This window comes from Molothrus aeneus, chromosome 29 (genome assembly GCF_037042795.1).
Source record: "Molothrus aeneus isolate 106 chromosome 29, BPBGC_Maene_1.0, whole genome shotgun sequence".
In the NCBI taxonomy this organism is placed as follows: Eukaryota; Metazoa; Chordata; class Aves; order Passeriformes; family Icteridae; genus Molothrus; species Molothrus aeneus.
The window spans coordinates 4,738,928-4,755,938 of NC_089674.1; the positions used below are offsets into that span (position 1 = coordinate 4,738,928).

At 43.1% G+C, this 17,011-nt stretch overlaps 1 protein-coding gene across 7 annotated transcripts in view; it reads right to left on the reverse strand.

The window, feature by feature from the left end:
- The window catches only part of EBF2 (EBF transcription factor 2), a 123,741-nt gene that overhangs the window by 31,406 nt on the left and 75,324 nt on the right, over window positions 1–17,011 (reverse strand). For all 7 annotated transcript variants that reach the window (XM_066567249.1, XM_066567251.1, XM_066567247.1 and 4 more), the window contains one exon: window positions 2,285–2,366. In XM_066567249.1, coding sequence (XP_066423346.1) covers window positions 2,285–2,366 — 82 coding nt within the window. The remainder of the gene's footprint in view (window positions 1–2,284; window positions 2,367–17,011) is intronic.

The window sequence follows — 17,011 nt, forward strand, 5'->3', positions numbered from 1 at the left end:
TGGGGGGGGTTGATAAAAACTAAACTGAACTTAGTGGTTTTAAAGCCTGATCTTGGTTAATTTGGAGGCCTGAACTGAACTCTCACACTGAGACTCCCATGGACTGAAGGTGCAGGAGGAGTTGAAGTTATCCCAGAGAAACAGAACCCTGGAGTTTCACTTGGCTCTGTTTTCCCAGCTTGGCACGTTTGGAGGCAGAAAACCCAGCTGAGGAGTCTATCCCAGCTCATTCTCTTCAATAAAGTGCTGATTTTGGTACAGAGATCAAAAGCAAGGCCAGGCTCTCTCCCATGCAGGAGAGCTGCCAGGTGGATGGGCTGAGGAATGAAGGAATTCCATCCTCAGCCACGGGACCCTGCAGGATTTGGTTCTGTTTCCCTGTTTAAGGTTTCCCTGGACATCTGAGGGCTCTGTCACATCCCCATTCAGGTGAGGTGACACCAAGAATAATGCTAAGAACACGGACAGATTTCTGCCCCCCCCCAAAAAAAGTTTGATTCAAATTCCTCCTTCAGCTCAGCATCTGATGGACATCAAGGATTTGAGGATTTTTTGGGAGTAGCCAGCACGGGTTTGAAATCAGAGCTGAATTTCTCCAATATTCCAATGTGTTTGGGTCCAGAATTTCTCTTTTGGCAGTTACAGCCAATATTCTGTGTATTATGGCAGTGTCTCAGGTCCCCAGGTGTTAATCAGGAGAGCCCTGGGCATGATTTTTTACAAACTCAGAACAAAACCCCCCAAAAAAGGAGATTATTTATGTTTCCTGACATTCCACAATCAGTTCTTCTTGCTGGCTCCAAAAGCCAACAAGATGTGTTTACATGCCGTAAAAGAGATTTTCTTTTGCTTTCCAGATTTTTTAGCATTCTTGGCAGATGATAACTAATTGCTGGTTCTTTTCTTTATGGAAATTGCCACTTGAAAAAAACCTCACTATAAATTCCCTAACAATGAGCACCTCTTTTTTTCTCACGTCTTATCATCTCTAAAAAACACAGAGTGAAGAAGTCACTGCAGTCTCTTTAAACTACTGGTGAAAAAAATTAGGTTGGTCAGGAATTTTTCTTTAGATTTCTTCATGCTCCAAACAAAAAGCTAATAAAACTTTTTTTTTCTGCATTTCTTTAATTTTTCTGAGCTTTCAGAAGATTTTGTTTTGCAGGATTTCTCGTAAAAGTTGAAACTTTTTTTTTTAAATTATTAAATTTTTCATTGCTAGCAGAACCGGAAGAAAAATAAAAATCACTTTTTCTATGAGAACGCATTTTGAAGTCTGAAGCAACTCTGTAAACTCCTGTGGAGTTTTAACTCCATTTATAAATGAGGAGGATGATGTAAGCAACCCCATTTGGAATCAGAGATGAAAAGAGAGGGAAAGGGGCTCATCAAAGGTCCCCCAGAAAAGCTGGGGTGCAGCCCAACCACCGATTCCATGGCTGTGATCAGCCTTGCCCCAGAGTCAGCTCCAGCCCCACTTTCTGCCCCTTCCCAGGGAGCTGCCAGCACATCCAGGCTGTCAGAGCTGCACCATTCCCTTGCTGCTGGACCGGGGCTGAGCTACAGGTGAAACTGTTATTTCTTAAACAGAGCTGCCGAAAAGGTGAGGGCAGGAGAGCCTCTCCTCTCCTCTCCTCTCCTCTCCTCTCCTCTCCTCTCCTCTCCTCTCCTCTCCTCTCCTCTCCTCTCCTCTCCTCTCCTCTCCTCTCCTCTCCTCTCCTCTCCTCTCCTCTCCTCTCCTCTCCTCTCCTCTCCTCTCCTCTCCTCTCCTCTCCTCTCCTCTCCTCTCCTCTCCTCTCCTCTCTTATAGTGACCATCGTTATTTTGGCTTCTTGGTTTGTTGTTGTTGTTTTTTAAAGGAGCTGAAGGGAGGATGTGTTAGAAAGCAAAAAATAACAGGGAAAGAGGTAGGAAATGAGGAGGTTGCTTGTGTAGCACGTACAGAGCTACTTTGAACAATTCTGAGGCATCTAAATATCACAAGCACGATCCCTGCTGTGGGCAGCTGGATCTGCGAGTGCTTTGCCCGAGGGTGTCAAATCAAATATCCACTGCTGGTTGGTACAGTACAGCACTTCCCCCTGGGGATTCAGGGTGGAGAAAGAGGGAAGGAAAAGAAAGAAAAAGGGAAAAAAAGGTTTAAACACAACAAATGGAGAAAAACTGAAACACTGTCTGATATGGCTTTTGTCATCATGTTTGTTAGGAGCAGTGTGGGAGAGAGGAGATGGGAAAGGAGAAGAACAGAGGCAGACAGGTTAATGCTGAGCCTTGTAAGACTTACCTGGAATCGTCTCATATCTCTTGGGTTTCCTGCTGTTTTCAAGCAATTCTGATTGCACTTGAGAAAAAATTTTAGGAAGAATCTGGAAAGAGAAAGAACCAGATCACTTCTGTTAACCACAGCAAGAGGTGTTGTTATATTCTGGTTTAAAATGTACATGAAGTGGTTTGCATCATAGTGGATCTTACAGGACTGCAAGAATTTATCAAAACACAAACAAGCCAAACTCTAATAAATGGAATTTGCAAAAAAGAACAGGTAAAGTATAACCAGTGTGACTGAAATCCACCGTGGTATAAGTGAACATCATTCCTCTGATCTACACCCACTCCCTCTCCACAGGTTTGACCACACAATTTTAGTCTCTTTCTTATCTCTCCCTCGCATTCAAGGTCTTTCTTTGGCTGTCTGGAGGGACTTCCCATGAAACAATATAGAAGGATAATGGTATTGTGGAGACCACAAAACCAACAGGGCAACTCCGAGGCAGATAAGCCTTGGAATGTATGAAAAACCCAGGAGCAAACACAGCTCAGAGAAGAATCTGATGAGGATTCATCCTGATGATGTTTTTTTCTGCTGAAGATTCCTGTCACAAAAGCAGAGGAACAGAACTGCCAAAAGCCCAGATTGTTCCTACCTAGATTTGGAGGGAGGAGAAGGAAAACACGAGCTCAAGTGAAACATGACAGCTCAGGCTGTCCGAGCAGATAAACCCATTAATATCCCACAAAGTTCTCGTGCCAATTATTTTTGCTCTGTCACATACACCCATCTTCATATGGTTTATTATTCTGTAGAGTTTAGCTTGTCATGTACCCAGGTTGAATCTCCAGCCTGTTTGGTGACTCACCCAACACTGCATGGAGATTTTAGAGATTTTAGAGTTTAGAGAAATATTAAGCAGGAATTTTTCCCTAAGCTATTCCACCAAATTTTGTCTCACATCCACGGAGGAAAGGATTCACCCCTTTGTTTTCTGATTGAATCTGGATATTTCAGAGGTGAAGAAATTGTGTGAAAAGCTACAGTTGTTGGAACAAACAAGTCTTCAAAATTTAGGCATAAGCAAGAAATATTTTGGCATCCTCTGTTGCAAGTGAAAATATTCTCCGTGATTCTTTCTGTTTCTATTTGTCAGACAAGATGGGTTTAACCGCAACAATTATAATTAAAAAAATAAATCAAAGACTTTGAGATAGATTTAGAAGGAAAAATAGTCATATACAAGAAAAAATAAATAGTTGAAGAATTGATTTTGAATACAAAGAACAAGTTATTTATTTATTTCTCTTGCTGAGTGCTTGCCTTTAAAAAAAAATAAATCTGCTTTTGCAGTAAGTTAAAGTCCCAGGTGAGCCAGGCCTATTTCCCTTTCTGTTACTATGACAACGATTTTTTACCGCAGTCCCTAAGTCCCTTCAGAACTCACACATTCATGCCTTGAATTAGAACTTTAAAGGAGAAAGATGGATATTTCCTGGGTTTACCAACAACACCCTCCAAACCAGCCCCAGCACAAGACAATAACACAGAAATCTGCTCCCCTTGTTAGTGCCACTTTCTCTGCACTACTCCCACCACAAGATTTCTCCTCCATCTGCCCAAAATACAAAGAAAAAGCCACAGGTTGGATCCATTTGTGTGCTGCTTGAACAAACCAAACCCCTCTGCAAACCTCACCCACAAAAAAGACACAGATTGTACCATGTAAAACCACTGCCCAAAACCCACCCTGGCCAGGGACCCTTTTCAATTAAAATGTCCTCTTTTTTTACTATTATTCCCTTTAATATCTCACAAATATATTAGATATTTTTAAAATGTTTATTTTCTCAAGGTGAGACTGTTATTTTCTCCACATTTCCTTCTCATTTCAGGTCTCCCTTCAGCAGGACATTGAGGTTCAGCAGGACAAAGGTGTCCGTGCTCAGCTCTCACAGGGCAACTTCTGCCAACAGAGCCCTGGGCACCTCCGTGGCTTCCAAACTAAAAATCCTACAGAATTTCATGCCTTGGGAGCAGCACTGAATATATTTTATTAAATAAGTCCTGTCAAGTCCATGCTAAAACCTGCGACCTCTTTTATACAAAAGATTTGGTGAGATTTTATCCATAAAAACGTTTTCAGAAGGAAAAATCCCCTGCACACTGGCACTCTCAGAGACTAACAGGATAATGTGAGGCATAAATGTTACTCACAAATACTCCTTTTTCTCTTTCCCTCTTCTTAGAGGTATAAAAAAGAATATTTGCAGGTATATAAACAGCTTATAGATGTGCCTGTGCAAAGGAAAACTCCAGAATGAAACCAAACTATAAAATGAACCAAGACAAGGAACTTTTACGTGAAAATCAATGAGCTTCTGGCTGATGATTCTGCAGGAAAACCACCAAAAAAAAATTCACAAATTGTTACTTCTAAGGAAATATAAAATAAATTAAGCAGGAAAATGGCCAGCTTATTTTTTAATTTTTTGAATGCTTGCATCCCTTTTGATAGAGATGAGAAAAATGATTAACACGAACCAAAGAACGAAGAAAATGAGCAGGGAAAAGTGGGAGAGAACTTGCTGTGTCAGCTGGGCTGATTTTGGGAAGAGGACAGATCCTGGGGGACTGTGAGTGACACAGCCCCTGAAAGGCAGATACAGAGAGGCAAAAATTCCAAATGTGCATTTAACAGCATCCACGAGCAAACTCTGCAGCACGGCGTGGCAAGGAACAAAAATCCCTTTTTTCTGCTAAATGCCTACAGAAAATCAGGGTTCAGACCCCCAGCAAACACCAACCAGCAGCACACTTGAAAATGAAGCTGGATTCCAATTAAATCCGGGCTGATTTGTGCTGAGGGGGGCAATGGCCATTAAAAACCCACAGAAACAAAACTTGCCCGGTCCCTGAGCTGCCGCAGCGCTGAGGTTCCCAATCCTCCCCGACTGCTCTGCACCAAACACATCCCAGCCACGGAGCCTGGCAGGCTCAGCCTGGACCCTGAACCCCAGCAGGCTGGGGATCCCACTGAGGGCTTTGACTTTATGGAATTGATGAACAGCTCAAAATGCTGACAGTTTTGCTGCTTTAAGACATCACAAAATTCAGAAAGGGCTGGGTTTTCTTTTAGTACTTAAACATCGTGGCAGAATTTATATTTATTTTGCTAAGTTGTTTGTTGGAGATCACTAGATATGCTGCACTATGACAATTTCCCTCTTATCACCCCAAAATTTAGATTTAATTTCATTCAGCTGCCCACACAAGGATTTTTCTCCTTTTTTCTTTTTTTTTCCCAGTTGAACCACACCTTTCTTTTTCTCTTTTTCAGAGTTCCTCCAGTCGAACTGAGCTGCAAGTGGGCATCTGTATGAAGTATTTGGAAGGTTGTTGTATATACATATATACACATATATACCCATATACATATATATGTGTGTTTGTGCATGTATAAATGTGGGGGTTTTTTTTAAGATGTTGCATCTGGGAAAGGCATTAATATTTATTGCAGCATTAGAATAAAAATGACTTGGGGGGGAGCAAACAGGAGGGAAGGTTTAGCTCTAAATGAAGCTGATTTAGGGGTAACAGGAGAATTGCAGAAAGATTTTATTAATTTCTCTAAATGAGACACTTTAGCCAGTTTTTGGCCTTAACCTATATATACATGAAAAAAAAAATTTAAAAACAGAATTATAAAAAAATAGCTGATTTGGATGTTTCTGGCCAATCTTTAGCCTTGCTAAGGACAGAATTAGGTGGGAGTTTAGCAGGTGACTCTGGCTCCAGGCAAGCAAAGGGACCTTGGCCCATGCTCTCACCATTTCAGGGTGGTGGGGGAAAATCTAAACACATTTCAATAACAACCCCTGAAAACTCTGGCAATGCTATAGAAAAGTAGATTGACTTAATGCACAGACATAAAATTAATTCAGATATAAGTTCAGACTTCTGTTCCTGTCATGTCTCTCTTGTCGTTGACCTCTCTGGGTACAGACTGAGGCACTTGAGAGGTCCCCAAAATGCCACCTGAACTCTGCCTCCCTCTTTTTAGAGCTATTTTAAAAGTTACTGCTCCTCCTGCTGGGAGCTCCCACCAAGCCCAGGAGCTCGGCTGAGGAGTGGTGGAGCTGCCCCTTTTCCACTCCAGGACAAAGTCAGCTGTGTTATCTCGACTGTATTTTAGCAATACCTTGAGCAGTCCTTGGTGGGGAGCGCCAGGAGAACTCTGACCACAGCTGAGGGGTGCGTGGGCATGGAGAAAGGGTGAGGGCAAATGAGCCAGGTCTTGCATCAGTTAAATTGTTTCCAAAGCAGGTTTTGACCCACAGTCCCATCTTGCCTGTCTATGCCCAAATAATCAGGTTCTGTACCTGGCTAGGACTGGAACCTGTGTTCCACACCTGTGAGGATGTTTATCCACCCCAGATGAGTGGGAAGAATCAAATTGACCTTAATCAAATCCTGCTGGAGTCAGAAAAATCCTCCTGGTGACTTTGGCAGGACTAGGCAGAAGCCCTAAAGCTCAGTCCCACATGCAGCAGAAGGTGTAATTTTAAAAAAATAAATCAATCCATTAATAATTTTTATCCCCCATCCACCTTTTATGCTTCATTAAAATAGAGGTACAGGATCAAGAGGTCCAACATTGGCTGTATGTTGGGAACAGCCTCTAGATACACCTAAAATTCTGGACATAACTAAAAATTCTCCCTTGTAAAACAAATACTTCTGGGTTTTTGGGGTTGCTGTGGAATCTGGAGTTGTGGCCTCAGTCATTTTTTGGCATGAGAACACGCCTACCATCTAGGATAATTCTGAATTTGCCTGCCAGCAAATCCTGTTATCCCAAAACCGAATGAAAATATAAAGATACAGTGCAATTCTGCTTAAATAATTCAGTGCCTCCAAAACATCACAAAGAGAACAAAGAAAAACCAGAAGTTGTTACTATGAGTATCAGTGTAACAATATTAAATTAAAATATCCTGTGAACTGCAAAGTGTTATTATTGCAGTGAGGGCCTGACTCCAACTCCATCAGAACAAGGGAATTCTGGATCAGGTCAGATCCTCCCCTCGGGTCACCTGTGTGTGTCTTGGCATGGCAACCTCTGAGAAAAGTGTGACAAGAAACCCTGCCCAGAGCCCCACACAACTTCAAATTCCTTCCTTTCCAAGGGCCAGATTTGCAGGTCGCTGTTTCAAATCAATTAATTGCATTTATTTGATATCACCATCCTGATTTTAATGAATATCACAGTGGAAGACTTCTTTGTAATCGGAATATTTATCTCTGGAGTAATTTTGATCTATTCTGTCAGGGTGTGTTGTTAGGGAGCTGATGAGAAAATTTCCCATTTTTTTGCAGGAATTACAGTCAGTGTGGGATCAGGCAGTGCACAAAGGCACTTTAAATGAATGTACACCTTCCACTGTGTGAGAAACGAGTGGGGTTATTGCAGTGAGCCAGAGTATTTATATGATACTCCACAAACAGCAGCTAATTAATCTTCACAAAACTCCTGTGCATAAAGTGTGAACCCAGTTTAACAAACGTGAAAACCAACATATGTAGGTCAGGAGACTTTTCTGAGTCTGTCAGAGATTTGCTGGGAGAGAAGGGAGCAGGAGTCGGATGATGAGATCCCAAGCCTAGGCCAGGAGAAGAGGAGTTGGCTGCTCATTTGTCACTTGGGGTTTTTTAATAGAAAGACTCCAGTTGCACAGAAAAAACAACAAACCAACCAACCAAAAAAAAAAAAAAACCCAACTAAAAACACACACACAAAAAACCCAAACAAAACAAATGAAAAAAACCAACCAAACAAACCAGAAAGCAGATTAGCACTATGCCTGTTATTCCTACACCCAACAGAAACCTCATTCCCTGATGGGACAAACCAGAAACACTTCTCCATCCTCTTGCCTTGATTCAAAGTAATTTCTTCAGTCTGGTTAGACTTTTTTCTAAGTGACTTTTCTTGCAGTCACTCACTCCAATTTAGATTTTAGGTTTAAAGTTTAAGTTTTGATGTGGGAATATTATCTAGGATCTAAGCCCTGAAATGCCACCTGGGGGAAGGCAGGAGTGTCTGATTTCCTGTGGCCCTGAGCTCAAAAAGCCAATGTTGGAGATAGGTGTGAAAAAGGAACAAAAACAGGGTTAGGGAGTCAGCTAAGGGAGTCCAAGAGATCTGACCAACTTAAAAAACAACCTTAAAGCTGCAGCATGGCAGAGTCCATCTTAAATCTTAAAATTATTTTTTTTTTTTGCTATGCCAAGGTGTCCTGCTCACACTTGGGTGGGTAACACTCTCTGCAATGGATTAAAGAAGACATGGGGTGAAAATATGCTGTATTTCAGATGGAGCAAGAGAGAACATTGCACACAAGTCCACAACAATGGATCCATGTCCAAGTTCCAGTCCTTCTCCTCAGCCACAAAACATTTCCTCCTCAAATATCCCCTCTCTCTGCAGCCTGGAACAACATATTTCTCTCCACCCTTTATCTAGTAGGTTTGTTGTGTTTTTTTAGAAAAAGCTTAGTTTCAAACCAAAAATAACTGAATGTAAACCTGCAATGTGTCACCCAACCTCTAAATGCGTCAGAAAACTTGATTTGTTTTTCCTGTGGATTTTCTATACATTTTGCAATTTTCATCTCTGAAGCAGATTGTGTCCCTCTCATCCAAAGCCGGGACACACTGCCACAACTAAATTCACACTCTTTGGGGTAAATAAATGCTTCTTCTGCTGCAAAATGATCCCATTTTTAAGGAACAAGGGCTGGGGGAGAGTGCCGTGCCAGGTACCCAGGCAGTCATTTCTCACTGCTCAATGTATTTCTTTCCCATGCCCACATTTGCTAGGGGGAAAAAACCCAAAATCTCCAAGGAAAACCTCCTTGTTTGTGCACTCTGATGAAAACCTGACACCATTAATGAAAATAATAATTGAACTCTATGGGCTCGAATTGAAAATGAAACACAACACTAACAGCGTGTTTGTAATTGCAATTGTTCTCCAAAAAGTCTTTGGAGGACTCTTTGCAATTTGAGCAGTTTCCCCTTTATCCTTTGGGCTTTCCCCTTTCCTCCCACACCAAAACTTTCCAGTAACTTCCAAGACAATGGGTAAAAGCTTATTTATCCTGTAAGATTCATACTATTCATGCCATTTGGCACGGGCCCAAATGCCAGAGCATAATCAAAAGTCAATAGGCAGGGAGGTAATAGAGGAGAGGATTGGGCTGACGGGCTGCTGAAAGGGACCTTCAGATAATGCTCCCTGGTTTATTACAGTGTCTGTGGGCTCCAACTGTGCTGGGCACAGCCCAGCCACACTGTGAAATTGTTATTGAGGAGGGGAGGCACAAAGGACAGCAGGGAGGAAAGGCTTCTGTGCATCACAGGGATGGGGAAGTCGAGGCACAGGGAAATTCAGAGCCTGTCCCATTGCACAGAACCAGTGGCTTTTCCAGGCAACAGCCACATCCCATTCCTGCAAGTCCTGCTTGGGATTTTACTGGTTCTTTTTAATAGTGACACAAATTTCATAGAGCTCACTGCCTCCACACAAAACACCCAGCAAGATTTGGAAAGCATGGCCAAATTCTTGTTCTTTACACTCCTGTCAGCATCAGCAGCACACACAAGATTTGGAGCTGGGCCGTGTCACCAAACACAGGCCCAAGGACACTGCAGTCCTGCTTAAATCCAGTCATTTTTGGTATCACTTCATCCTCAGAGCTCTGCACAGGTGCAAATTTATCTCCAGATCTACTTTGCAAACCCTGCAGATCCCAGAAAGGCTGACAGAGGTGTCAAATGAACACAGACCCCAATCCCCACTCTTTTTTTTCCATACCGAGAGAAACCTGCAGTTCCTTTCTCCTGTGGCTCTTCCATCCTCCCAGCCCATGTCTCTCCAAAACCTCAGTCTGCTGAGCCATGCTAGGCTGAGCAGTGAGCACCAATTACACCAGTGGCCTCTCTCTGCTGGCTCTGCTGGTTTTTACTGTTGCTGCCAGATGGCAGAGCCCAGCACACAAAAACTCCCCACCCTGCAGTTCATGCAGAACTTGGAAATAACTTCCCAGAGACTCCAGGAGATCACAGAACTGCACTGATGTGAACATTAGGGATGGAAGCAAGGTTGGGATCCCATTTTACACCTGCCAGGGTGGATATCACTCAGGTCAGAGCTCTCACTCATTTGTGAAGGCTCTGTCCCCAAACTGGGTTTGTGTGGAATAAACGTGCATTCATTTGCTAAAGAGGCAGATTTACATCCCAGCAGCTCAGGACCCAGGCACATTCTGCCTCCTCCCTTCTCCAGGGCTATTCAGAGGGTAGATCTGCACCTATTGTACTTCTGGGTCTAGGCACAGATGACCTTGAAGCCGAGCACTGGTGTAACATTATATTCCTATGACAGATTTATGGATTGGCAGATAGGGGTGCATTCAGCGCATTCCTTCCCTAAGACAGGACAGCATCCAATGTTTGTTAGCATCATTAAACTAAAACTGACTTTTCACCTGCTCCCATACCATATGCAGCTGCAAATTTTTAAATTAAACTATGAAGCCATGCATAAATTTACATATATTACAGACTAGCCTCTCCATTTAACATGCAAATGTACTCCAATGTTTCAGAACACCTTCTGTCGCTAATTAATTTGCTGAATTATAATTAGACTAATCCTGCATAATTAATAAGCACAGATTTTTTTTTAATTTCTAAGCAGCTTGATGAGATCATTCACTTCCTTCTATAAACTGCTAAGTAACTGTTAAAAAAAATCTGGAAAGAACATATGTGAAAAGGTATGTTTGATGTCGCATACAAATTCAAACTAGCGGGCAGGCTTCAAGAAAGTCAAGATTAATAGAGGTGTGTGCTTGAAGAGACCGTCAGCACAATATTTTCAGGGGCATGGACCAAGATTTTCTGTGTCTGTTTTATTCCTTTTTTTTTTTTCCTTTTACCCCCTCAGACCTTCCAAGATCACGGAGTGAGCAGGGCGGGATGACAGAGCCTCGTGTAGGATCTGAGGCCACCCCACGCTGGCTCTCAACCCCTCACCCTGGACATGCTGGGTGTGGATCAGCTCCTTTGATGGGATTTGGAATTGTTTTCATCCCGGCTGCCAAAACCAACCGAGAGCGTTTTAGAGAAACAATTAAGTGCTATTAGCACTGGATTCACTCTCTGCTGATTAAAATGAAGGGTTGTGTTTTCATGTTGGAGAGCTGGGCTGCAGAGAAGGGCACGTGCCAGAGCAGGTTTAAATGGGATGGGTTAGAGGCCACAAACTGATGTGCAAAGAATCCTTGTGCCTAAAACAGCCCAGTCTTAAGATCTGAAATACATCTTCCTAAAATAATCATGCAGGGAAAGAGGGAGATCCAAAACAACACAGAATACTGTGCAAACAAGGGTGCTGACAATAATATGAGTCTTTTATTTACATACACTGTCCCTGTATTTATTTACCTACTTTGGGATGTAGTATTTCAGCTCTACTGCTCCTTGTTTTGTCTTCCCCTCAATCCTCCTCAAATTCAGCATCACCAACATCACCCTGTGTTTGCCTCAATTGTGAGTAAGCAAAATCTGTGACAAGACCTCCTGATTCCCAACAAAGGAAGCAAGAAAAAAATTAATTATTATCTGAGGAAATTGCTGAACCACTTCAAGGCTTTGAGTGTGGCTTGTCTGCTCCAAACAATGCATGTAACATCCTCATCAGGCACTTCTGCCTGAAGTTTCTGTTATTTTTTATTAGCTTGGACAAGTGCCCTTTTTCAGATAAATATATCATTTAAATAGACCTGGGTTCTGCATAAACAGAAAACATAAAAGCTTAAACAGGACAAGTTCTTGGCACTGTGTGCCAACCAAGCCTCTTTCTAGCATTTCCTACTGGACAGTCCATAGGAAATCACTCTTTTTTAAAACTAAAAATCAAACCAAATAACTTTTTGGCCCAAGGAAGACAGGAAATTATTCTGCTGTGCTTGAACTCATCAGAACCTCCTCAGAGCAGAGAGGTGCTTTGAATGGCATGTGTTGAACAAAAGTCTCTCTTTGGGGGAAGAAACATCACCTTGAAATTAAAAATACAGAAAAATTGCACTCTTGGAATCCTGTCCACTCCCAAAGCACAGCAATATCATGAAATCACCGTGGGACTGAAGGACTGAACATGGAACAGCTCTAACAACTCTGTGTTGTAAATTTACAGACAGCCTCAATAGATGTTGTTTTCTTAATAGCCACTGGACACATCAGCAGATGACAAAGGAACTTAAAGGGGAACAAAGAAAACATCTCTGCCTCATCCATCTCCATTTTTTATCTTCCAATATCCCAACTCAGCAGACAGAAAAGATGTAATGAGTTATATATTTAAAAAAAAATCAGGATTAGGCCTGTATTTTTTCCCTCCATGTTTCTGCCTGCACTTATTGTTTTTTTTAAACCATGGATGAATTGGCCCAAAGATGCACAGGTCCCACGGCTGGGGCAGAAATAGAATCTGTATCTCCAGAGCCATGGTTCTGTACATGAGCAAGTCCCTGACATTCTTTAAAGCTCTTCCAGTTTTGTCAGGAAAAGAGATTTTTGCAGCCTCAGCATGAGGCCAACCCTAAATATCAACACCCACATCTTTCAGATTTCTGATGTCCAGGGCTTCCCACCATTTCCCAGCTCTTTGGCCATGGAATCTGCCACAGCTGAAATGATTTTTCACTTTTTTGTTGTTTCAACTCCTGAAGATTGTGTGTGTGCACATCTGCCTGTGTATGGAGATGCAATTTAGCTTTAAAGATAAAAATTCTGAACTCTGAACCCCACCTTTTCCTATATTGTAACATATATCCTCAGAAATCCACTTGTTTTCCAGAGACTTAGTATTTTAGACATATATGCACCATCTTGAGTTTATGAGGAACAAGAAAATATCTTACATGCTGTAAAAGAATTAGTTCATTTAAAGTGATCCCACCCTGTACTGCAATCATTTCATTCATCCCTGGGTACTGGCTTCCAAATTTAATTAACCTTTTCAGTACCCTTTGATGTACCACATACAGAGACCAAAAAGCAGCAGGATTTGGGGTACAAACTCTGTTAACTGGCAAACAGGTGATGTATAAGTGAAGAGAGCTGATGTGTTCTTTTCAAGATCCTAATATGGGGCTGCAGAAAAAGGGCAGGAGGTTGTGGGAAGGACCAGGACAAGCTCTAAAGCAGGTTTAATGCAAGAAGAGCAAATACAATGCCAAGGCTCCAAAACAGCCCAAGTATTCCTGAAATTCATCACCAAAACCACACTCCTTAGAGGTGCTTTAAATTGGGCACCCAGAACTCCCAGCAAGGTAAAATCCAAGCACTGGGGCAGTTCCTTTGCTGGAAACTCCTGGCTGCAGGAAGTTATTTTGCCCCTGGTCAACACCTTATGCTACAGGAGAAATTGCTTCCCTTCTATCCCTCTCCCTCACGTGTGCCCACACACCCCCACACACCCCACATTGTGCAGTGATGTTAACAGCAGAGAAAAATTGCTGCCTGACCTTCCCAGTGATCAATTGACACCTGGAGCATGAGGTTGCTTTCATTTGGGTGAGGATTTGTGGCGCTTAATCCCACATGGCTGCAGAGAGTGCAGAACCTGCTGCTCACCTGAGCTCACCTGTGCAGAGCTGCCTTTAGCAGGACACAGAATTCTGCTGAGGGAGCTGCTCCTCCAGCACAGGCTTTGTGGGGAAGGTCTCAGCTTTGATTTCCCCCTTGATCAGCCCAGCATACCTGTGTGTATATTCATGAAGTTTTTGTGTTCAGCTACAGAGCCTTTCCCTCTGGCTGGAGCCAGGAGCACTCCCAGGGCTGCTGGGAGAGACCCTAAATTAACAGTTGGTAATTTCAGCTCCTGACCTTCCATCCACTGAAAGTGCACATGCACTTTTCTTGCACCAAATGCAAAAATATCTCATTACTGGGCCCCTTTTCCACGGTGTTACAGACCTGGATTTGGACTCAAAATATCCAAAGGGGGCTACAAAGATGGGAAAGGGTCTGGAGGGGCCACAGGAGGAGCAGCTGAGGGCATTGGACTGTTCAGCTGGAGAAGAGGAGGCTGAGGGGAGACTCATCAGGGTCTGCAGCTCCTCTCTGTTCTCTGTGACAGGGACAGGAGCCAGGGACGGCTGGGGCTGTGCCAGGGAGGGAATGGCTGGGGATCAGGGAAAGGCTGGATTTTGGGAAAGGCTCTTCCCCCGAGGGTGCTGGCACTGCCCAGGCTCCCCAGGGAATGGGCACGGCCCCAAGGCTGCCAGAGCTCCAGGAGAGTTTGGACACTGCTCCAGGGGTGCCCAGGGTGGATTTTGGGGTGTCTGTGCAGGGCCTGGGGTTGGATCAGTGATCCCAGTGGGTCCCTTCCAGCCCAGGACATTCCATGATTCTGCATCTCCTCCAGGGGAGTTGCAGGAGGCTGAACACTGTGGGTAGTTTGGGACAGGTTGAGTGACCAAGCTTTCTACTCCCACCCAGTTTCTGATCACACAGCTCCATCCAGTGATGGACAAAGACCCCAAGGCCCCAACAGCCTCCCAAAGTCACCAAGAGCTGGTCATTCCCACAGGGGTTGTTTGGGGTTGGTTTTAATTCCATTAAGGGAAGACTTCTGCAAGACTCTGCTTTATGAGCAGACTAATGAGCTCGTGTGAGGGCTCCAGATGTTTCCAAACCTTCACTCATTTCAAATCCTGATATTTCTCCCCAGTCTGTGGAGATCCCAGAGACTGAGGTTGGTGCTGAAGGAGGCATTGCAAAAGTCAGAGATGAGGCTCTGTCAAGAGTCTGGCAGTGCCAAAGCTGGACACAAACCCACACTTAACTGAGCTTGAAAGACTTCTCAGGGAGAAAAGCCAACCTCCTTTATCTCTCAGAGATGTCCAACAAATTTCTGTGCACATGTGCTACATGTTTTATGTGCAGGCACACACACATCCAGGAGAGCACAGATTGCCAGCCAACAGTTGGCTTCTTGATTGGAAAATCCTCCTGTTTGGATGCCTTAAACAACAAGGTACTGTTCCAGATGCATCATCACAACGTGCTCTCCACTGAAAAAAGGTCTCTTGGCAGTTCCCAACTTGAGGACTTCCTGCCCACATCCCTGGTGTGACAAGAGCCTGATGTGTGCAGTGAATTTTGGATTTTTTTTTCCTTCCCAAGTTCTACTGCAGCCATAATTCCTGGAGAAAAGTTTTCGAGTGCCTGAAACATTTGCTGGATGTTTTCTTCATTTATTGAATCCAGATGTTTACATTTTAAATAATTGAGAAGCTGCTATGGTAAATAGACATCAAGGAGGGCTAATGGGAGCCGCGCTGTCGTTAGGGAGAACTTGTAGGATGAGACACTGGATAAGGACTCAGTCCCTGCCCTGTCAGGATGGCTTAGGGGAAGGAAGGAGTGCAGCTTGTTGGAAAACATTAAATCAGTGCAATCCCTGACACTCAGAGAGATGCTGAGCAAGGTTTGACACAAACTGCACAAAACTTGTAAGGGAAAATAGATCCTGGGCTTTGCCATTGTGGAAGCTTCTGTTTCTTTATATGGTTTGCTTTAAAAAAAAAAATTAAAAAGGGTAATATTCCCATTTCTCCACCGTGTAGACCCTCTCACTAAGCTCACAGAACAGCAAGGGAGGTTTCTGAGGCTCCCAAATGAAACATTGCAGTTGTTGCTTGACTAAAGCCTAAGTAGGGTTGCTTTGATTTGAGGTTTAAGGACTGACAGTGAAACTTTCAGTCTGAGGAAAAGTGGGTTCTATTCAAAGCATTGGAATTTGCTGTTCTATTTTTTTCCTCCATTGTTAAACTCTTGTTTTGTTTCAGTTTGAACCTCCTAAAAACCAACGTTAACCTCACTGAAGTCAAGTCAGTATAAGAAGAAGTAACATAATGTGCAGGTCTGAAGTAGCCTTGATAAATTGATTTTAAAAATCACTTCCTAAATTCTACTGCTGTAACTGAGAATGGTGACAGCCTTGTGATGATTGAACTTTCTACTATTTCTTACAGGCTTTTTCCCAGATTTTCTCAAATACTCTCAGCTATGTAAAGTCACACAGAAATTGTTAAGTTATAACTATTTGGAGCAGGCAAAGTCTTTTCTCCATGAAATCAGCTCCTGTCTATTCCCTCTTCACTCCATTGCACAACTGAGGTTTCCCCCAAAATGCAGAAAGATTTCAATGACTCCACATCATGATGTAATCCCTTGTAAAGGCTCCTTTGGAGCTGTTAGGAAGTATCTCCTGGAATATCTGTGGAACAGCAATTTTACAGGAGTTATGGTCTACTGGGCCTAAAATCCATCTGAAAAGAAGCCAGCAGGAGAGGGGAAAATGCTCCATAAAAGACCAGAAGATTTTCAAAGGTGTTTTTTGCTACCAAGAAAATGAACTCTGCGAGGTTACTTCACACCTAAGTGTACAATTCCAGCTCTAGTGAAAGCTGTGGACTCAAAGAGCCCCAGAACCCCAGCCTGAGCTGGGTCTGCACTGGCACTGCCCAGAGATGCTTCTGAAGGGTCTCCATAGGAAGTTGTGAATCACTTTTTAGTAGGACAATTACAGCAACATTTGCCTTGTCAGACCTTACATCCAAAAATTCAGTTCAACACAGAGATTTAGGGTTAGGTGATTTTAAG